Consider the following 22,045-nt stretch of genomic DNA (forward strand, 5'->3'; position numbering starts at 1 on the left):
ACTGCGATGAAGCTGTGTTTGGGGCCGAGTCTCCTGGAAGGTGCACGGGGCTCGGCTGAAGGGCACCTGGAGGCAGAGACCAGGCGTCTGTGCATCGCAAAGCCCGGATGAGGGGTAGGACAGTCCAAAGCAAAGGCTGGCTGGGAGCATCTGAAGAAGGCATTAAGGGGAAACGTATTTTGAAGGAAGACTCAGACGATTATGATATTTGCTTTGAAATGAGCCCAAAAGTATCGGCCTGAGGGCCACCGGGACCCCGCTTCTCATCAGTAGCCAGGTGGCCAGTCACGAGCCCTCGGAATCTGGAGAAGAGACCCTGGAAAGCTGACAGTCACAGGAGCACCAGCACCAGCCCTGTCCCGTGAGATGGCTCCTGAGTCTGAGGCTGGGGAAGCAAGCAGGCGACGAGCGGCTGCAAATGTCTTCAGAAGTGGAAGACGCTGGAGAGACAGCCTGACCACATGCACGGCCTACTTGGCCACTGTTTGCTGGGAAGAAACAAGATTCCAGCACTTTCCCAGAGGGGAAAGCCCTGTGTCTGGTGGACACGGCTTTCTGGTGAGCACCGACCTGGGGTCAAGGGCAGTTTCTTACGTTTTCCACACTCTATACCGGTGGCTCTCCCCCAGGGCTGTATACTGGAGTCACCTGGTGAGACTGAAAAAATCCCTCAAAAATTCACATTTAATGGGTGGGTCTTAGCGGGGTCTGGACCTCAGGGCCTTTGTGATGCTCTCTGGTGGTTTTGATCGGCGGGAGGGCTGCAAGTCACTGGGTTAGCGGCACTGGACCCCCAGGCAACTAGAGAAGTGGCCTGGAGAGACCTGGGGCAGGCGGGGTCTGGGGGCCGCTGGGATGGGACCTGGGAGGTGGCATCCACCCAGCATCACCACCACCACCTGGGAGCCGAGAGAACAGCAAATTCTGGGGCCCCAGCCCAGATCCAGAGCGTGAGGACCTGAGGGGTGGGCAGGGAGGGGAGGGAGGACGGGAAGTCTGTGCAGCTGGGTGGGGGGCTGGTGACCTGTGAGCAGAACGGGTAGCTCTGGAAAGAAAATGCCAGAGAGCACAGAAACCCGGGCTTCTTAAGTTCGGCTCCCCTGGTGTTTCAGGCAGTGGGTCTCTGCATGGAAGCCACCCTGCGCATAGTAGGACCATCCTGCGCACAGTAGGTCTGTCCTGTGCATAGTAGGACCATCCTGTGCACAGTGGGACCATCCTGCGTGCAGTGGGACCATCCACACAGTGGGACTGTCCCATGCACAGTGGGACCATCCTGAGCATGGTAGGGCCATCCTGCACACAATGGGATGGGTAGCAGCAGCCCCACTCTCGGCCCACCGCCCCAGTTGTGACAGCCACAGTGTCTCCAGACACTGCCCAGTGTCCCCAGGGGAACAACGCCTCCCCTGCCGAGAGCCACTGGCGCAGAATAAAGTACAAAGCAGACATTCGGAAGCCACAAAGTACAGACAGACAAGCTACGGACAAACCGCTGTTGAGGAGAAATGCCGTTTCGCTCAGAGACCAGCTTGTACTGGTTTGAGTGGAACGCCTCCCCCCCACCCCCCCACCCCCCACCCCAAGGTCAGTTTAGTCTGTGGACGTCGGGGGTGACAGGTCGCTCAAGACTCAGCTCCTGAAGCGCGATCTGGCCGAGCGTGTGCCGTGATTTACGGGACTCACGCTGGAGTCTTTGGGGAGCAGGTTCGCGCCGCTCTTTCCGGGGAGCCCGAGGCTGGCAATCGGAGCCCGAGGGTGTGGGGCAGAAGCTCCCGACGGGCGGAATTTGGGAAGACCGATGGGCACAGTGGAGGGGAGGCCTGGCGGAGGCAACTGGGTGCGTGGAGAAGGACAGTGCCCACCACGGCTCGCCGAGCCTGAGAGACGGTGTGGCTACGAGGACGGTCGAGGACTTTGTGCCTCCCAGCGGCTTCGTGCGGCTCCTTGCACTGAAGCCTTAAGCTGTGCGGGGGAGGGTCTGCGCCCTGGGCAGGGCCTGGGGGACCCGGCACCCAGCCCGGGGCGGATGGCTGACAGGCTGGCTTCTGGGCGCGGGACGGAGAGCAGGTGCCCACCTCTGGGTGCTCAGGTGTGCACACACCTTGGGTGGGGGGGATCCTTCTGGGGGCCTCCAGTGAGGGTCTCAGACCACCCCATCACATGGAGCCCAAATGTTTCCAACTGTCAGTAAGCACCGTGGGCCCTCCAGCTGCTGGGGCACGAGTGGGGCCCGCCTGGGCATGCTTTCTCCTTCAGGTTTGGAATGGCCGGGAGGGCTCAGTCATCAGGTGGGACAGCCCAATGGCCGGAGTGACAAATGTCCCTCGGAGCAGATGTTCAGTGGGAAGCAGGAGCGGGAGAGGGGCTGGGGGGAGGGGGTCTTGAGGGGCGTACCCCGTGGCCCCTGCTCGCCCACCTTGCCCAGGTGCAGACACAGAGCGGAGGCCCCGGGGACTCGGTAGGTGGCTGGGCCAGGGGGCTGCTCAGGGAGGGGAGGGCCCCCTGCCCAGAGGCCCTGTCCTTCTTCCCGCCATACTGCAGGCTTGGCCAATTTTATGAATGTTCACGTTCACAAATGTCCCTTTCCCTTTCCAGGTCTCCCGCAACCGCTCCTCAGGCCCCCAGGCCACCCTCCCCCCCCGCCCCGCCTCCTGTGCACACTGGTCTGGGCAGGCAGCACCGGGCCACCACCAGGCCACCACCAGATCTTGCTCCAGTGTGAACGCAACACCCCCGGGGCTGTGGTCAGGGAACCTTCTGGAGGCAGACAGTGGGGCCGTCAGTGCAGGGCCCCGGGACCTGGCTTCACTGCTCCTCGCCTGCCCTCTGTGCCTCAGTTTCCCCATCCGTGGCTCCTCAGAGGACTCTTGTTGAGAGCGAGCCCTCCTGAGCACTGTTGCAAATGTGACTGTCTTGGGGAGGGACTGGTCTGCAAAGGAACAAGCCTCCCTCGCCCCCCCCCCCCCGCCCCTACCCCATCTTTGGCTTAAATTCGGATTTTCCTACAGCAGCAAATCGCAAGGACAACCTAGAGCCCCTCCCGCGCGTGTAGAGAAGCGTCAGAGACGCCCCAAGAACCCCGAGCTGCCGAGGCCGGCTGGCTGCCGCTTACCGTTCTGAATTGGCAGGCATGGTGGGGTCGATGGACACCATGGCGTCATCCGCGGTCAGCAGAGAGATGGTTGTGTTCCTGGAAGATACACCGCGTCAGCGTCCCCACGCGCAAAAGGGCAACAGGGGTCCCGGGGCCAGTCCGGCTCCCAGACACGACACTTGCGTTTGTAACACACGAGCGGCCGTGCGTAATTCCAAGGGGGGTTTACCTTGTCCTTTTTTAAGTAACTTAAAATAATTCTTGTTAAAGTTTATTTTATTTTGAGAGAGAGAGAGAGAGTGAGCACAAGGTGGGGAGGAACAGAGAGAATCCCAAGCAGGCTCCACACTGTCTGCGCAGAGCCCAACACGGGGCTCCGTCGCACAAACCGTGAGATCGTGACCTGAGCCAAAATCAAGAGTCAGCTGCTTAACCGACTGAGCCACCCAGGTGCCCCCATTTTTAAGTAATTTAAAATGGGAATCGGAGGAAGTCTAAGTTACGGAGTCGGGAGATCAAGGAGACGGCAGCGAGACAGCAAGGAGCGTTTATGTTGGCCAACGACGAGTTCGGTTTGCTCCCCGACCGCACTGTGGGGGCCCGTGTAAGCGGGGCACGCTCTCCTACGAAGCAGTTTCGAGTGGGTGAGCTGAATCTTCCCCCGACCTCTCGCCCCTGGGGTCTCGCCTAAGCCGTGTGGCCTTGACCATGTTATTTAAGCTTCTCTGCCCTTCTGTGGCGTGCACGGGGTTGTGGGGGGTGATACCCAGATCCCGGGTTGTTCTCAAGAATTATACACGTGTATTGTTCAGCACAATGGTCAGGGAAAGATGTCCGGGACTGTGGGCCAGTTTTGCAGCTAAAAACTGCCATTCGTTGTCATTCCAGGCACGCAATTTCCTCCCCTGTGAGACGCTCCTGGTGTTCCGTCCCGGCCCTTGACCGGGGCCACAGCTCTGGAGTGAGATGCCACGCCACGGCCACTCCTGACCACTCTTTACAATCAGAAAGTTAGGAGAGAGGGGCGCCTGGGTGGCTCAGCCGGATGAGCGTCCGACTTCGGCTCAGGTCACGATCTCACCGTTCGTGAGCCCGAGCCCCACGTTGGGCTTGTTGCTGTCAGACCGTCAGAGCAAAGCCCGCCTCGGATCCTGTGTCCACCTCTCTCTGCCCTTCTCCCGCTTGCGCTCTCCCCCAAAATAAATAAATATTAAAAAAAGTCAGGAGAAAGACTGCACTCAAACAGGCTGTTGATTGGGGGAAATAGCTCTTCTGGAATTGTGATGATTCCGGGAGGGGGTCACTGGCCTTTTCAACTACTCTCAACCCGTCTTCCCAAACGGTGCCCCGTGGCCACCAGACCCCGTCCCGAGATGGAAAAATCTCACCTGTGTTAAAGCCAAAACACAACCACCCTCCTTTGGCCTTTCTTCGAAAGCAAATAAACAGAAGGAGAAAAACCCCTCGGAAGACGGTGATTTCTGCCTAATTCTGCCCAGCGGTTTCCTCCACGAACACAGGCCGTGGCCCAGGCCCGCGGGGTCTCACTCACGGATCCGAAAGGGCTCCCACGTGTGAACCGAGCCCACCGGGCCCTGGTGCGCCTGTCGTCCTCAGCCTTGGCGGCTCGCCCTTCCTTCCCAGGCGCCTTCCCCTCAAGGTGCACTGGCCTGGCGAGGCCTGGCCGGCAGCGGGGCGTCCGGGTCACTCACCGAGGCAGGCCGGTGGCAATGCAGAACAGATCCATGATGTCACTGGAGTTGCAGTATTTGCTGAAAACCACCTGTAAGACACAAGCAACAGGGAGGTGACGGGCGGGCGGGGCGGCGTGCCGGTTTCCATGGCGACGTCAGGCGCCTCCAGCCCTGCCTCCCGCCCGGCCTGCAGGCTCACCGTAAAAAGAGACCATAGAACTGTGGGCACGAGAATGCTGGAAGAATGTGTTTTCATTCAGCCCATCCACGCGGACTGTGAAAACTTCAGTTTTTCTTTTGTGTCTGGGAAAATGTCGCGAGAGGTAAAGCTCTCACCCGTGGCGCACACCTGCGGGGGACGGTCACCATCGGTGACGTCTGACGCGCAGGCTGACCCCCTCGGTTTCGTGACACGGCATTGCGGGGAGTCTCCAATGACTCCTGGAGACCGTTATGGAAAAGAGTTTGTTAAAGGTGATTAACTTAAATAAAAAAAAGGTTGCCCTTGTGGACTTCGGGGGGCTGAGGCTGTAGGACTAAATCCAAGGGGGCATCACCACGGGAAAAGCCAAAGCGAACCGGCCAACCAGCGGTCTCCACAGCAAAACACGTAGAACGCGGGCAGGTGCACAGCGCCCGGGGGGTCCCGCCCCGGGAACGGGGGAGAAACACGTTTGCATCAGCGTCTTCTGTCCAAGGGGTCCCGACTGTGAGTCTCTGCTCTGAATCCCTCCCCGGCAGCGGCCGATCTCCGTGGCTGACGGGGTGTGGACAGTCCACGGCAAAGCCCCCGTCTCCACCCACTGGACGTTTTCCTTCCACATCGTCCCTGGCTGACCGCCCCTCCCCTCGTCCCTGCGTGGCGAGAAGCAGCCCTGGGGTGGGTGGGCATCTTCCGGTGCCCAGAGCACTACTTTCTCTTCTAAGACCCTCTGGGTCTCTCTTTACAGGACGCAGTGAATACTCTCCCCCGTGCACCTCGCCTTTCTGAGACCAATGCCACCCGCCGTGCGCTGCTGGCCTGGCCACGCTGAGGCCCAGCCAGCGCGCCCTCTCCCCGCCGGCCTATCTGCACCCGCAGTCACGGCGCTGGTGGCCCGCCCCGCTCTGGTGGCCGCCGCCCTGGCTCAGCCTGGCGACCTGCAGTGGCCCCTGCACTGTCCCCGCTCCTGGTCCTGCCCCAGCTCCCAGCCTTGGGACTCGGACATGGCCGTGCCACTCTCCTGTGCAGCAGGGACTCTGGCTGCCCGTGTGGCCGCGTCCTAGCTGGCTGCGGGGGGGGGGGGGGGGGGTTCCGGCCTGGGGCCTCGCCGGGGGCCGCCCCCGCTTCGCTCCAGGCCGTGGTGCCCCTCCCCGGGCCCTCCGATCGGCGCCACCCCTGCTTTCTGAATGCCCCTCCCCCCACTGCTGGCTGCATTACGAAGCCTCCCCGCCCCCTGGAGAGGAGCCTCGCCTTTATGCCAGGCCTGCATTTTCACGACGGCGCATCCCCAGTGACCCCAGCGCAGGCCCGAGCGCCACAGTCTATGCCTCGGCTTTTCTGGCCGCGCTGTGAGCGGGCAGGGCCGGCAGGGCTGGGTCTGGGGTCCTGGCGATTCGCCCACCGGCACAGCACCACTTCTGACGTTCTCGTCCTGAACCTCTGTGAGGTTGACTGGGGGCTTTCTTCCAGGCCCCGGTGAAGGGCAGGGGTGCACAAAGGTGGCAGGCGAGGGCGTTTGCAGAGGGGAACGGAGAGTCACTTCTCCCCTGGCCCTGCTGACGAGATGTTCCTCCAAGGGTGTGTTCGGTGGAAGAATGCCGATGTCTGGGCCCCGGCACGAGGATTCTGAGGCAGAGGGTCTGGGCTGGGCCCCGGGAACTTCGGGTTAGGAGCCGGGGGTCTCCCGGCTGCCGTGAGCCCCGCTCTCCTCCCTCCCTGCCTGACCACAGCAAGGTCCCTCCCGGGGGCCTGGGTGGGCTGGGTGGGCTGCCTCAGACCAGGAGAAGGGGCACCCGTGTCGTCGTCAGGGCAGACGCGACACCTTCATAGAGGTCGCCGCCCACGCGGCTCATGTGCACGGAGGCTCCCCACGGCGGGTCGGGGCCCTGTGCCAGCCTGCAGCGTTCACAGGCAGGGGCGGTCTCCGAGATTCTTTCTCTCCAGCTTCTTCTGGAAAGCCAGCTTCCGCCGTGGGCTCCTGGAGGCTGGACTGAGGAGGGGCGTGGACAGCAGCGTCCCCGAAGATGCATGAACGCAGCCCGTTGAGACAGGGAGGGCTCCTCTGACTCTGCCCAGCGCAGCCGGCCCGCGGGCGGGGATTTCCTGTTGCAGCGGTTGGGGTGACAGCGTGGGAACCGGGGCGCCTGGGGGACGCTGACGCGGTGCCTCTGACCTCTCCAACCCCGGGCAAGCTTCTCTGTGCTTCAAATTTCTCTTCTGTGGGAACGGGCAGAACTGGGCAGAGTCACGTCTATGCCGTGTCTCTGCATCAGCCAGAGGCCAGGCTGTGATTCCGCCCGGAAGGGCCACCTCGGAGCCCCAGAGAACGGGACGAAAACTACCTCCACGCCAAGGGGCAGACTCCCGGGGACGGGCTTCTGACGGCCTCGCTCAGACAGCGTTCAGACCGTGACTCTTTTTAGCTGGAACACAGACAGCTTCATGGGCTCACTCAGCCCACAATCGGTGGACGGGAACGCGGTCCAGGGGGGCGTGTCCTGTGCTTGTCTGCAGAGGCTTCACCGGCATCTAAGTGCCGCCTGTGGCCGCTGGAAGAGAGACACTGTCCTGCTCGCCCGCCCAGCCTCAGGACAGCTAATCACAGAAGCTTGAAAAAATGCACGTATGGGGTCTCCCGTTGAGACGAGGTCAGGCAGGCTCACGGGGCGCCCCGGCCCGCCTGCTGCCCCGTGGAAGCTACCCAGCCACACCGAGCGAGGCCAGCCTCGCTCCAGACCCAGAATAACCCCCCGTCGAGGTGATTTTTGACAACAGACCAGGAGGCCGGAAGGAAATCCGGGGTAAACAAAACAGATGACGCTGGGTGTCTCCACTGGAAGGTCACGCCGCGTCCCCTTGTGATTCTGCTTCAAGATTACCGCACGCAAGGGGCGCCTGGGCGCCTCAGTGGGCTAAGCGTCCGACTCCGGCTCAGGCCGTGATCTCACGGTTCGTGAGTTCGAGCCCCGCATCGGGCTCTGTGCTGACAGCTCAGAGCCTGGAGCCTGCTTCCGATTCTGGGTCTCCCTCTCTCTGCCCCTCCCCAACTCACGCTCTGTCCTTCCCTCAAAAATAAACAAACATTAAAAAAAAAAGATCACCGCATGCAGGCGTATGGTCCTTGGATTTCCCTTTTGTGCTGGTTGTGACATCTTCCTAGTTCCCCCCCCCCCCACCTTCAGCTAATGACGTCTTGGACGTGGGGCCGTCTTACGTGTGTGTGAGAGCCAGGCTTTCCCCTGACCGAATACGCCGCGAGCAGGTGAGAGGCTGGGGCACAGCGACTGGCGTGCCTGATGGTGGCAGGGCTGGGACGGGGGTTCTTCGCTGGTGGCAGGAGAGGCTCCCCAGCTGAGGTCAGGTGCTCCTGGCTGTGGGAGATGCTTTTTCGGCTCGGGAGACCCCCACCCCCCACCCCGGGCAGCCTTGCCAGGGGGCCCCGTGGCTTTTGGTTCCCGCACCGAATCATTCTGCAAATCCTTTCCCTTTTGTGCAGCCAAGAAAGAGTGCTGGAAACAGGAAATGTAAACGGGAGACATACGGGGAGCAAGCCCGCAGAAAAACACAGATTTCGTATTTCCATCCGGCTCGAGGCAGCGCCCGACGCTCGTAAGTAAGCGACGTGGGTCCCCCTAGACCCTTTCGCGCGGTTTGACTGGCAGCACCGTGATATTAGAGCAAGACACGAGAAACACACGAGGACCCATCTCTTGCCTGCTGGATGCTAATCTTCTTGTTCGGCTGGGGCCCGTGATGCCAGCGGGAGCTTCCGTGTCTAGAACCTTCCTGTTGCCGCATAACCGATGAGGGGCACGGGGGCCACAAGCCCAGCCCCATGCTGGGATCAAAGCCAAAGAGGCCCCCTCAGGCCCCGCCAGCCAGTGGCGGTCGGAACGCGTCCAGGGCCGCCCCGCCCTGTGCACACGCCTGGCCGCAGCACCTAGACTCCCAGGTCGTGGGTGTCATTCCGTGCCTGCACTCACACCAGCCTCCTTCCAGCGACAGGGCAGGGCAGGGCAGGGCTTGTCCCCACCGGCTACTCCCTCTGCCCACCGGCTCCTCTCTTGCCCTCCCCACCCCTCACTGGGAAGACGGGAACCTTGGAGCCTCGGTTTGCCATTCTGCAGATGGCACCGATCGCATCAGGCGACCTGCTCCCAGGTCCGTGAGGAGCGACATGGGAGGGCGGGTGGCTGAAGGCATCATTCAGACACCGTGTTTCCACACAACCCCAACGCCAGCCGTCTCCACTGCGCACGGACCTCACGGTTCCCGCTGGCTCTGGAATCCCATGCTTCTGGGTGCCGGTCTCCCCGGGGCTCCGGGTTGCCAAACGCACCGGATGACCTCCCGCTCCATTTTGTTCGGCACCCAGTTTTGTTTTCGTAGGACTTCAAATTTACAGCCTGTGGGATTTCCAGGGCTTGAAGAAGGAACATCTAACCCAGTTCTCTGCTTCACTGTTTCTTGGGGAGGGAGCAATGCTTGACTCCAGAAAGGCAAAGACGGAAGCAGGGGTTGGGAGGGGGATCTCCAAGCTCACAGCAGGACGGTCCTGCTGCTTTGTGGCACCGATCAACAGTCGGTCAGGACGAGGAAGAGAGGCAGGTGTCGCTGGAGCCCAGGCTGACTGGACTTTCTGGCTCAGCTCACAGTTGGGACCAGTCTTGACCCATTCCTATCGGGCCGCCCAGGGCTGAGACCCGGGGCTCTGGCCAGGTTGGCTGAGCGGGGCTCCTTCCTGACAGGCGTCCTCCGGGCCTGTCCTTACAGGTGGGGACTCAGGTTCAAGGCGCAGGGACGGCAGTGGCCAATGCACACCCGTCAGAGCGCAGGGCATCTCCACCCGCTAGCTGTCCAGCACATTTCCCGCAGCCCCAGATCGGGACGTGCCCGTACGCACCTCCTCACATCCGTCCACCGCGAACCCTGAGCCTCTTGAACTGACATAACCCCACTTCTGTTTCCAAGTATCAAAAGGACCTCGACCGACGTACTTAGAGGAGCAGGGCTGGTGGCTGCAGAGGGCGGCCATCGGCCGCCAAACCCGCGACCGGGTGGTCTGCGGGTTACAGACACAGGATGGGCCGGTTCTAGAGGACGGGGTGTGGCTTCTCTCTGATTCTGGGTCCAGAGGCCTCTTCCCGGAATGTGATTCTGTTCACAGAGGGCCCTGGTCTGTGTTTTCCCCGCTCTCCCCGGACTCCCCTTTCAGAGGCTCGTGGAGGGAGCGTGCGGGGAGGGACCCCCGAGGTCCCGGCTTCCAGCCACACTGTGCTGCTTGCCTGCCAAAGGCAGGGGGGTGGACGGGGTCTCCGGGCCGCAGCGCCAGCTCCAGGCAAACGAGTTCCCCGCTACAACGCTAGGCGGGTGAAGATTTGATCGTGGCTGAACCGCGGCTCCCGGAGGGCACTCTGTGTGTGGTCTTCCTGCAAACCCACGCGCAGGACAGCGCTGCTCCCAAGTCCCCTCCGGGAGCATTCAACCAGGACCTTCCACGGAGCGATGAAGCTGTGTATCCGGCAGGAAGCGCGCGGTGCAGATGTGGGCGGGCATCCCACGAGGAGAGGAGACCCCAGTGACAGTGATGAGCCGCCTGGGATGTTCTGGAGCAGAAACAGGATTTCGATGGGTGCACTGACTGGGAAACAGGACGCGGGCCAGCAGTGACACGGGGATGGGGTATGGCGGGGGGTGCTCCAGGCTTCGGCGAGACCAGCAGAGGTGATGAGGCATTCACCCACAGATGGGGGCAGCCCGGACCTTTTCCAGAAGGTTCTTCCCCCTACTCAGAGGGCCTGGGAGTTTGGGCTTCCTCATCCTCAGCCAGTGGCAAGCTGCCAGGGCTCCTTCGTGTTACCCTCCCGTTTCCGGCTGTCACCTCTCACCCGGACCACTCCTGCGTCACCACACCTGGCTCCGTGAACCTGCGAGGTGTGGTGTTACGCCCAACAGTACGGAGGGACTGGCCTGGCGAGACACCTTTGGTGGCCAATTCTTCAACTCGGCAGCAGTGTGCATGGCGCGGGCAGCGGCCAGGCTGTGACTCACAGGCTTGACGAAGCTCCTACTCCAGCGGAGGAAGGCGGTGGCTGGTGTGCGCCCCGGTCCCCGCACGTCCGCACCCCTCCCCGGGCTCCCAGCCCTGCTCCGCTTCTGGCCGTGTCAAGGCAGGCCCGGCCCCTGCTTCCACGTCCACCCCAGCCCTGACCACAGGTGGCCGTGGCCGCCACACCGTCCGTGTCTCGCTCTGCCGTGCCCAGAGCCTGGCGCGGGTCCAGCGGGTGGCGGACGCTCAGGAAATGCCGGATGCCTGTGGCGGGGGCGGGGGGGGCTGCATCCCACGTTGGCCAGATACCGGGGACCGTTGAAGGATGTATTATGCCTCATGACACATTCACGTGCAATTCACAGACAAAGCAATGTTTGAGGAAAGCTGGTCTTAATGTCCACCGTCTGCTCTCCTTTTGTTTCCACTTTCCCCTCGGGGAAGGACGATGACAAAGCGTGGGGGGTGCACAGCCCCGGGCTGGGCCCCGCGGTCCCGGTGCACAGAACCAGCCGGGCTGCCCGGGGAGGGCCGCAGGGCGGGTGGGCGCTTGTGTTCCGGAGGGGGCAGGTGCACAGAAGCGGGCTGACGGCGTCTTCATGGCCTTCACACACATGACTTGCGGCTTCCTGCCCGCGGGCCTTGCTCTGCCAGCTGTGGCTGGCACCGTCTCCGAGGAAATGACCCCCTCTTGGGAGCCGTCGGGCTCTTGGGCAGGAGTAGGAGAGCCGCCGAGGGCTCAGGCCTGTGGGTGCCCCCCCAGGCCCCGCGCTGCGCCCTTCCGGGTTTCCCGCACCCCAGCGCCCCCCCAGGCCCTGCACCCTGTCCTTCCAGATCTCCTGCACCCTGTCCTCCCGGGTCTCCCACACCCGCTCGGGGAGGCGGGGGCCCGGCTGAGGCGCTTCCCCGCAGCTGCTGAGAACAACTCTTGCTGTGCTTGTCACATTCTCGGGTGGACTGGCACGAAGTCAGTGACCACTAGAAGCTGGGTTTCCTGCGCAGATATCTGTGGTTTTGCATTATGAAATGCTCCCCATCCGGACAAGTAAGATAACCAAGTGGCTGTGTGGGTTTGGGCTGAGTTTTGCAGCCTGGGAAAGACGACGACCGCCACCATCGCAGAAGAAAAGTTCAATCTGCGGATGTCGGGAGGGGATCAGGGACCGGGCAGGGTGGGGGTGGCGGGGGTGGCCTCCCGAGGGAGCTGAGCGTCCCCGGGGATCTCCTCCGCGAGGCCGGCCACCATCCTGATCGGGGCGCGCGCAGTCTCACGAAGCTGGCAAACCAGACGGCGTTAGTCACCTTCCAAAGTCACGGAAAACGTCCCCGGAACCCCTGAAAATCATTAAAAACCTCTCGGTGTCAGACATGTCGTGCTTTCGGGGTTGGCTGTTGTAAAACATGCAATCACGTTCATTGACTTGCTGTTCCCGTGTATGGCGCCTGTGAAATTTTTTACTCAATTGCCTTAGCAACAGTTTTCACAGAGCTGCTTAGAACCTGGGGGTAACGAATCTCAGGCAAAATTGTCCTCATTATGATTCTCCTGCGGTGTTGCCCCCCAAGGGATGTTACGGGCTTCCGCTGAGGATACTGAGTCACGGACACCACACTGCTGGGGTCCTAGCACAGGGAGGGAAGACGCTTTCCTCTTCCACCAAGTCCCCCTTCCCGCGGAGCAACGGGTGAGCTCTGCTTCTCCACACAGGGAATGTTCCGTGTGGCCTCCTCTGGTTAATCAGAACTGGATGGATGCTTCCGGGACGCTCGTTTCTGGCCCCCCCCCAACCCCCCTCGCTCTGTTCACACCGGCTGTTGATCTCAGCCCCCCGGGGCATTTTAAATCTCAGTGTTAACTTGTATTTACTCTTGTAATTGATGATGATGTTCATTAATTATAAATGTCCCGCTGACATGAAAAATCTGTACTCCACCAAAACAACGGTACGGACTTCTAAAAATAGCCATATCGGCCTCCAAGAAAATAGAAGGGAATAACCAAATTGACGATGGTGAAAGAGTGATAGACGGCCAAAATCTGGAAGCGACGAACGCGCCCTTCGACGGGTGAACGCCAGCACGCTGGGGTCCGTCCACACCACGGAACACCGCTTAGCAGGAAACAGAAATAAATTACCGGTCCACACAACGACCGGATGAATCCGGAGGGATTCGTGCCAAGTGAATAAAAGCCAATCCCCGAAGGTTCCATACTGTGTGATTCCATTCAGATGACACCCCTGAGATGACAAAACTTTAGACACGGAGAACGGATTAGCGTCAGCCAGGAGCTGGGGACTGGGTGGGTGGCGGCAGGAGAGGGGAGGATGAGTGGGGGGTGGGGTCTCAAAAGGGGTGATCGGGGGGTGGCAATGAGAATCTGTGCGTTTGACAAACATGTATACAATGCAATACGCACACGCGAACAAGCACGATAAAGCGGGCGAAACCCGAGTGAGGTGTTGGGTCAACTCAGTGTCCACGTCCTGGCTGTGACACTCCTATAATTTTGCAAGAAGTTGCCACGAGGGAAACTGGGTTTCCCTCTGGTTTTTTTTAAGTTTATTTCTTTATTTTGAGAAAGAGAGAGAGAGAGGGAGCAGGGGAGCGGCAGAGAGAGAGAGAGAGGGAGAGAGAGAATCTCGAGCAGGCACCGTACCGTCAGCACAGAGCCCAGTGCGGGGCTCGAACCCACGAACCGTGAGATCATGACCTGAGCCAAAGCCAAGGGTCAGATGCTCCAAGGGCTGAGCCACCCAGGCGCCCCTCTCGGTATTCTCTGCTACAACTGTGTGTCTACCTATCGAGGGGTTTTGTGCGGTAGCTCTGGCCGGGGGTCGCGAGGGGGCGCCCTGTCTGGAATGTGCACCCACACGGCCCTGGCGGAAAGTGGTTTGGCAAACGCGTGCCCTCTGACCCAGAAAGCCATTTCCAGGAACCGCTCTTAGGGAAACAATAACAGGGAGCATAATAATAAGAGTATTTATAAAGTGCCCTTCTAACACCGTTCGGGCCCTTTTCACGAGTGAGCTCACGCCTACGGCGAGCCAAACCCCTGACCTGCGCGGACCGCTTTGCAAGCAAAGAGCCACGGCCAGGGAGGCTCCTCTCCTGTTACGTATTGCAGAGAAACGGGATTAGGAGAAATATCACATAAACGACGAAATGACTCCATTTGAGCTAGTCTCCAGGACGGAACGTTATGTTGGCACTAAAATCATGTTTCTGAAGACGACTTCACGTTCTATCGGAAAGTACGGCTGACGTAATGCTGAGTGAAATGATCAGGGTAAAGAATTATGTAAATAAAAGAGAGCCACACACGCACACACACACGAGAACACAGCCTCGGGAGAGGTCCCGAAACGTCTGGTGGCACAATGGGTTCTTTTCTTTTTATATGCTCTGCGTTTCCCAAATATTCTACAGTGACTCTGCAGGGCTTTTAGAAGCAAGAGTTATCTAGATCTGGAAGCTGAGGTTAGTAACTGATAACAGAAGTAGCTTTATGAACATCCCCCCCCCCCCCCCCAGAGCACGTGCTGTGCTGCATTTACATAGAATTCTTAGGAGACAAACGGCCTTTACCATTTTTTATTCGGAAAGAATATTCTTTGGCAATACGCCAAGCAGATGAGGAAATTAACCAGAGGACAAAACCCAGAATTTAAATAGCACTCAGCAAGGAGTGTGGGAACCAGCGTGAGAGGGAGGCACCAGGGGAACATGGGGGGCAGGGTGCAGAGCCGGCGGGGGGTGGGGGGACCCAGAGAAGGCGTTGGGGGGAGGGCAGAGCAAGAATCCAGGGCAGAGAACGAGGCCAGGTGCCTCCTGGGGCAGAATGAGGTGAGAGAGAAAACTGGGGCCTGGAGGGACCCCACGGGGCACTGGGACCCGAGGAAACCCGAGTCGGGGAAACGGAAGGGGGAGGCCAGGGGGCGCTCCCGTCCCCAGCAGGTGCTCTGAGTGCTGGAGACGCAGCCAGGTGCTCCCCCACGGGCCGGGACTCCCTGTTAAAGAATTCCTAGGCTCCAGACCTTACTGGAACGCCCCTCAGACCCATGCATCTTCAGGGCCCTGCTGACCAGGGACCAGGAAGGGTGTGGAGGCCCGGGACCTCCTGCTGAGGAAGCTGCAATGAGCAGGCTCAGGGGCCCTGCAGAGTCCAGACCAGCAGATGGGCTGAGACCGGCTCAGGCGGGGAAGCGGCTGACTTCTGAAGGGCGCATTCTGGTTGACCAGAGCCGCCCAGGGGCACGGGGGCGCAGGACGGGGTCCTGGCAGCCCCTGATTCAGATTTCCTTCCTTCCAGTAGATCGCCTCAAACTCCTTTAGATGTAATTACAAAGCAAACCCTCGGCTGTAATAACCTAAGTATCAATGATCTGAGGGGGGGACACATTGTCTTTGGGGTCAGGTCCACTGGGTTGGCCCCCACGAGGCTGCCCCTGACCGCTGTCCTAAGGCTGAGTCCTGGCCCCCAAGTCATGGGGCCACACAGCCCTGCTCACGTCCGCAGGACAGTGTGGGCCAGGGTGCGCTCCTCAGGGAGCGTCTTGGGGGCCAGTAAATCTGGGGCCAGTGACGTTAACTGACGCTGAGGCCGTTAGCCGGTGGATGCCGCCCCGAGCTCCCGATTCTAACCCCAGTGCTCACGCAGGGACCCCCTGTTCCCATTCGTTCTTTACTGCGTGCTATAGATGTGAACTTACAGGACAAATGGGTACTAACACATGTCACTTAACTTTATATAAGCTTCACATATTAGGATTGCACGCAGTTGCAGTTGGGAAGCAGTTGGGTTGCTAGCACTGTGCAAATCACAGCACTAACTCTTTGGCCATCAGGGCAGAGTAAGTGGGTCTGGCCACGAGTAAGTCAGCTGGGTGAGCGGCTGCTCTCAGCTGGCTTGGTCTGAACCGGCCGGTCTTGGTTTGCCTGGAGCGTGGGCCATTTTAGCTGTCTCACATCCCTTGGATTACCCCTGGCGGGACGCTGGTGTTGTGCACTGCTCCAGGCACATGCAGGGCAGAGGGGTGAGCAGGGAGGAGCCACAGACGTGAGTTCACTTCCAGCCTCTCCTCTTACCGGCTCAACCCAGGGCAGATTTCTTAACCGCTCTGAGGCTCTGACTCTCCGGCAGAGTGAGGAAAGTAGTTTTCCTGTGCCTCTGGGATGTCAGGAAGGTTCATCATGACACACAGAGAGCTTGGTGTGCACCAAGTGCTAAGTTATGTGGCCGCTGTGATTACAGGAGGGGCCCTTTGAAACCCTTCCCTGGGGATGGGGCTGGGGAGGCTCCTCCTTGACCCCTCAAAGGCCATTTTCACAAGCAAGAGGCCGCAAGGGCACACAGCTTCGGCCTCGACATGTCGGCGTTCCTGGGTGTTTCAGCAGAGTGTGGCACGAAAGGACGTGTTATCTCGGGAAAGCTGTCACAGAGCGGGTTCCATCGCTCTGGTATCCTTGTACTGCTCATCAACCACATTCAACTACATCCACAGTGCAATGAAAACTGGGGTCAGATCGACGCAGACGTGTATTGATTAGTTCATTGAATCACCAAGCAGGAGTTGAGAAAACTTTGCTGGGCTCAGGGATCAGCGTGACCTCACTCTGGTCCGGGTTCGTTTTGTCTTCGTTAAACAGGAAGAAAGTCTTCGGAAGATGAGGTCCCCGAGGGCAGAATTGTGGGCGGTTCTTTGCCTCCCACGGAGCACAGGATCTGCCCATCAGATCCGGGAGCACTGGCGCCCAAGGGTTGGCCTGTGCAAACGAGCTGGGGCTGAAATTTGCATCCGCTGGTTTGTGTCACACCCCTGATGATGCCAGAGCCACCATCGTCACCTCGACTGTCACCTCCGCCATCACCTCCACCTTGACCTCTGTCATCACATCTTCACCACCACCACCATCACCACGACCTGACAGGATCACGACTATTCTTGAGCCAGAATCTGAGCCCAGTGACCCTGGGACATCATCATCACCCCTGTCACAGATGAGGGCTCCGAGCCACAGAGAGAGAAGAAGCTGGCCTGGCCAGCGCGGTCCCAAATGCAAACTTGGACCCGCCTGGCTCTGAACCCAGTGCCGCGTGCTGTTCCTGAAGGGAGACCTCTAGGGGCGGTCTGCACGGGAAGCAGGAGTGGTCTCTTGGCCTCTGCCACTGTCACTTGCCCGTAATGGCGTATCCGTCCTCCGTTTGCCTTGTTTTCAATTATCGGTACTTCTGATGGCATATTGACTTAGGCTCCTCTCCCAGAGGAAAATAAACCAATTCAAATTCCTTATCTTTCGTCTATCAAACTGTGACTTATTTTCTGTAGTTCCTAGAACCTATTCAGGTTTACATCTGCTTCTAGAAGCTTTCGTAAGGCTTTGTCTGCCTTCAAAGCACACCAGGGTATTTCGGTCTGACTCCTGGATCCCATGCCCCAGCTTCAGGAGTTAGAGCTCAACCCGCACCGCCCATAAAGCGGCCAAATCACGGCCCATCCCTGGACTCACAACTTTTCTATCTTTGAGGGAATTAAAAGACGAATTTCCACCGGCTTTTTAGTGCCCAAGAATTACAAGTGTTTAATATAGAGAACAGGCTAAAAAGAGACCAAGACCAAAATCCCACATTTTATGTTTTTAAATACTCAAGAAATAAACACGTGTCGCCGAGGAAGCATGTGGGCCGTCTACCTCTCTCTCCATCTATCTATGTCTGCAATCTGTCTGCGATTCACCTCTAATTACAAATTTTACAGTCATATAAATGTGAGCACAATGTTTTGCCCCTTGTTTTCGAACCCTTAAGGATGATGCCGCAGAGTGGATTACAGTTAACTGTCAGGCAATCCGCTAAAATAAACTCTCTATCAGGCCTCATTTCCCTTTCCAAGTTAGGAGGTATTTTTCTGGTCACTGCGTTTGAAAAGAATATAAAATAACAGCGGAAACTACCATTTATAAGTATGCACCAGACTCATTACATACATTCCTCTACAGAAGAGAAGTTTTGTACTCTGGAAACGTTCGAGCGTGCACGACAGCGGAGCCCCACCGCGGCCCCCTACCCCCACGGCCACCAGCACAGGCCCAGCCCGAGTCATCTGCACCCCGACATCTCCCCCGCGGGGTGATTGAAAACCCAGGGTAGACATATGGCTTCATCTGTATGGACTTCAGCCTGGATCACTAACCTACGGGATCCTTTCTTACGGTTCAAGACAGCCACGGGGCGATATTCACATGGAAGGAAAACTAACAACAATCTCCCTTATCATCCTTCGGGGCGTCATAGCTACAGGTGCATCTGTATTTCTATATCTGGGTCTGTATCCGGGCCTGTATCCGTGTCTGTGTCTTTAAGGATCAGAAGTAGCATGCGTTCATCTCCAAATAAATGGCAAGGAACGTAAAGGGCACGAAATACGCGGATAGGAAGAGACTTAGGGAGACCGCAAATAAATACAATGTGTGGGCCAGGTTTGGATCCCGAATTGAAAACAAACATGTGTGTGAGACACAGTCCCCTTTCCTTTCCCTGCGCGATTTGGTGAAGAAAGCTCATAACCTTTGGTCCTTAAAGTACCCTTGAGGGTGGGTATCCTTCTTCCCGTTTTGTAGATAGGAAGGCTCAGAGAGCGTCAGGAACTTTTCCAGAGTCACACAGCGAGGGAGCGGCGATGGAGGGGAAGGGCGTGCGTGAGTGTCCGGCAGGGGGCGATGGTCGGCGGGGAGGGGTGAGGATGCGACGGCTCAGGGTGACGAAGGACACCCGGAAATACTGACGACCGCCCTCGGACACGGCACAAAGTCTCCCGGAATCGTGGAAGGGCTAGCTGGGAGCAAACACAAGGGGAGTCCCCCAAATACCACCCTCCCTGCCCCTGCAGGGCCCTCTCATCCTCACAGTGGGGGTAATACAGCTCCACGTGCCTCGAGGTGCCGGGAGGCCCCCACGGGGCGGTCGCCGCACCGAGCCCGAGGGCTGGAGTGACCCTCGCACCCCATGGGTAGACCTTTCCCTGAGGTCTGTGCTGTGGCGCGCGGCACCCGAAGCCAGCCTTCCTGGTTCAGCCCCAGCTCTGCCTCTGACACGCCCTGGGGTTGGTGGGCACGCTGTCCTCATCTGCAACACAGGGAAGACGAGACACTGGTCGCCCTTGTAACATACTTGCAAATCCCTGCTACTTTGTGGGCGCGAGACGAATGTGTGCTAGGCAGGGACTATCCCCGTGGCGCAGGTGTGGAATCCGAGGGTCAGGATCCCACAGCTACACGCGTGTCTGTGCCAGATGCAAACTGCAGTCTGCTGATCCCAGGGCTGCCGGATAAGCAAGCGGGGCCACGGTGGCGGAGGGGGCTGGGGGGCGGGCGCACGGCCAACGGCCCACCAGGCATCTCCTCTCGGCTCCCGTGCACGCACGGGGGGCCCTCTCGTCTGTTAAGCGAACGGGTTTGGAGGCACGTTTGCTCAGCACGGCATGAGTTAACTCCGTCAAAATGAACAGCAAAATTTGGTGTGGGAGTAGAGTAGACAGAAATGTAGGACCCTGCTTGGAGTGTGCGGGCAGCCGGCAGGCAGGGGAGGCAGTGACGTCATCACACGCACAAATAAAGGCAGATGTGACCCATCTGTGAAGGAGGGCCGGCCTTGAGGGACGGGAGGCCACAAGGAGCACGAGGCACCGGGCCGCAGGTGCAGGGAAGGCGCGACCGCCCCACTGCGCCCCGTCCGCGCTCCAGACCGATGATCCCGCCGGCTTCGGGGAACAGCCGTTATGTGAGGAGCCTTGGAGACAAGGGCCTGTGGTTTAATCCGAGGCCGGAAACACGTACAACTGGGCGGCTAAGAGCCCTGTGGCGTCCTTCTCCGCCCTCCGAGGCAAAGCCTCAGCAGACGCGGTAAGATTGGGGATCCTGGGAAGAGATGAGCCCGGATTCTCTGGATGGGCCGTATGGGAAACCCCCGAATGGCGAGGCCGCAGAGAGGGACAGGTGACACAGGAGGAGGAGTGGTGTGAAGACAGAGAGTTCGGGAGGTGCTGAAGTGTGTGGCCACGAGCCAAAGGGTGCTGACAGCCCCCCGAAGTAGGAAGCAGCGAAGAACGCTTCCCTCTAGAGCCTCCGGGGGCGGGGGGGGGGGGGAGCTCTGCCAGCATCTTGAGGGAGGTCCCGTGGTGCTGATCCTGGACTCTGGCCTCCAGAACCGCGAGAGGATAAACTGGTGCTGTTTTCAGTGACGCTGACAGCGGGAATGCGCTGGTGTCGGCCCAGGAGCCGTTGTGTCCTTGGCCTCCATCCTAAGACTGGACTCTCTTTGCAGAGAATAGGAATCCTTGAGGCTGTGTGAGGCACGGAGTGCGGATATGACTGGGGGCGCACCCCAGGAGGGGCCGGGGGGGGCCGGATTCCAGAGAGGGGACCCATCACCTTGTCCCCCCGCCCCTCCCCTCCCGGAGGGGCCGATGGGGGCCTGGGCGGGGAGGCCGGACAAGAGCAGCCTGGGGATCCACGGGAACTCCTGTCCTGGTTGACAATGCTCATCAGCAGGACACGGCCGCCCAGACCCTCTAAACAGCCCTCCAGCTCGGGGTCCGGGCCTGGGCTCGGCAGGATTTCAGGGCCCCTCTCCCTGCGCCTGTGTCTGCGAGGGCCCGCGGCCCCCTCCGCGCTGAACCCATTTGTCATGGCCGATCCATTCACCCCTCGTGTCACTCTCCAGCTTGCTCTGTTTTGTTTTCTACTTCTGGTGTCTGAGGCCAGTCTCCGCCGTGATAAATAACGGACCACAGGGGACGGAAAATGCAAAGAGCAGACAGCCGAACGGGTAAGAAATGTGTGGGGGTGGAGTCCCCCTCCAAGGACTGTTTTGTGTGGGGACATTTCTGAAGGTGTCTCTCCGGTGGACAATTGCTTTACTTCTGGGGTCCCATTCAAGGGTGCCCGACCGTCCCGTGTCCCCTCACTGGGCCCCTGCCTGGCTCTCCGGCCCGACCTGCACCCTTGTCCCCCAGGGCTCTGTTGGGCTCGGCTGTATCAGGAGGCTGAGTGCGGCCAGGGAGACCGTCCTGGGCCCCAGGCTCCTTCGTGCCCGGGGGGAGGGGCCGCGAGGAGGGCCACCCACGGGAGACCCCCAGCCTGCAGCCCGCAGCCGCATCCGGGAGGGGCGAGGGGGTGGCGGGGCAGGGTGAAAAGACGTGAGGAAGCCCTGTGGCAACCAGACCTAGCCTGGGAGTCAGGAAAACCCTCCCCAGGGAGACCCCGAGCTCTGGCACCTTGGAAAGCGAGCGGCATCACTTCCATTGTCTCTCCCGGCAGGAATGAAATCGGGGCGGGGGAGGGGGGAGGCAGAAGTGCGCGGGCGGAGGGGCTGTTCGCGGGAAGCGGGTCCTGCACCGTGTCCCAGAGGCCTTGGCCGAATGGCAGGTGTTGGCTCTGAGGTCAGGAGCGGGGCGCAAACCCTGGGGATCCGGGTCCTGCAGCCCTTTGAGGAGAACCCGTCAAGGCGGGAGGCTCACGCCCCTTCCTGCTCCAGCCTCCTTCCCGGGCATCACACAGGGGACCGCGGCTTCTCTCGAGAGGAATCCGCGCACCATCATTCTCTCCTTATCCAAGTATTTTCACGGAACCCCAGAAATCACTCACCACCTCTGGCCGCCTCGAGACACACGATGGCCCGAACTCGCACGGAACCTGGAACCCCCAGCTTCCGTGAGCAGAGACAGCCCAGGACGGCCCGGAGAAGCGGGTCACATTTTTCTGTCCTCCCGTCCACCTTCCGGGGGGCCGGCCTCGGGCAAACCCCGCTCCCTCCCGCTAGTGACGCCACGGGGACCGTCCTGCGCCACACCGCTCCCTCTACAAGGCCACTCTGTTGCCGGCGCGGAAGGCAGGCAAACGGAGGCAGGGGCATGTTTTTATTCAAAGTTCTTTTTCATGACGCTCCTCCAAATATAACTTTAAATCCTCTTTGAAATAACTGTAATACTCCCAGAAGGACTGGA

At 59.8% G+C, this 22,045-nt stretch overlaps 1 protein-coding gene across 1 annotated transcript in view; it reads right to left on the bottom strand.

Annotated features, from left to right (window-relative positions):
* Positions 1 to 22,045, bottom strand: part of PDE9A (phosphodiesterase 9A) — an 88,457-nt gene that overhangs the window by 55,890 nt on the left and 10,522 nt on the right. The window contains exons 2-3 of the mRNA XM_053903026.1: positions 4,810 to 4,880; positions 3,116 to 3,193 (exon numbers count right to left, since the gene is read on the bottom strand). Of these exons, the coding sequence (XP_053759001.1) occupies positions 3,116 to 3,193; positions 4,810 to 4,880 (149 nt within the window). The remainder of the gene's footprint in view (positions 1 to 3,115; positions 3,194 to 4,809; positions 4,881 to 22,045) is intronic.

The sequence above is a fragment of the Panthera pardus genome, unplaced genomic scaffold (genome assembly GCF_024362965.1).
Source record: "Panthera pardus isolate Hobbes unplaced genomic scaffold, ASM2436296v1 HiC_scaffold_16, whole genome shotgun sequence".
In the NCBI taxonomy this organism is placed as follows: domain Eukaryota; kingdom Metazoa; phylum Chordata; class Mammalia; order Carnivora; family Felidae; genus Panthera; species Panthera pardus.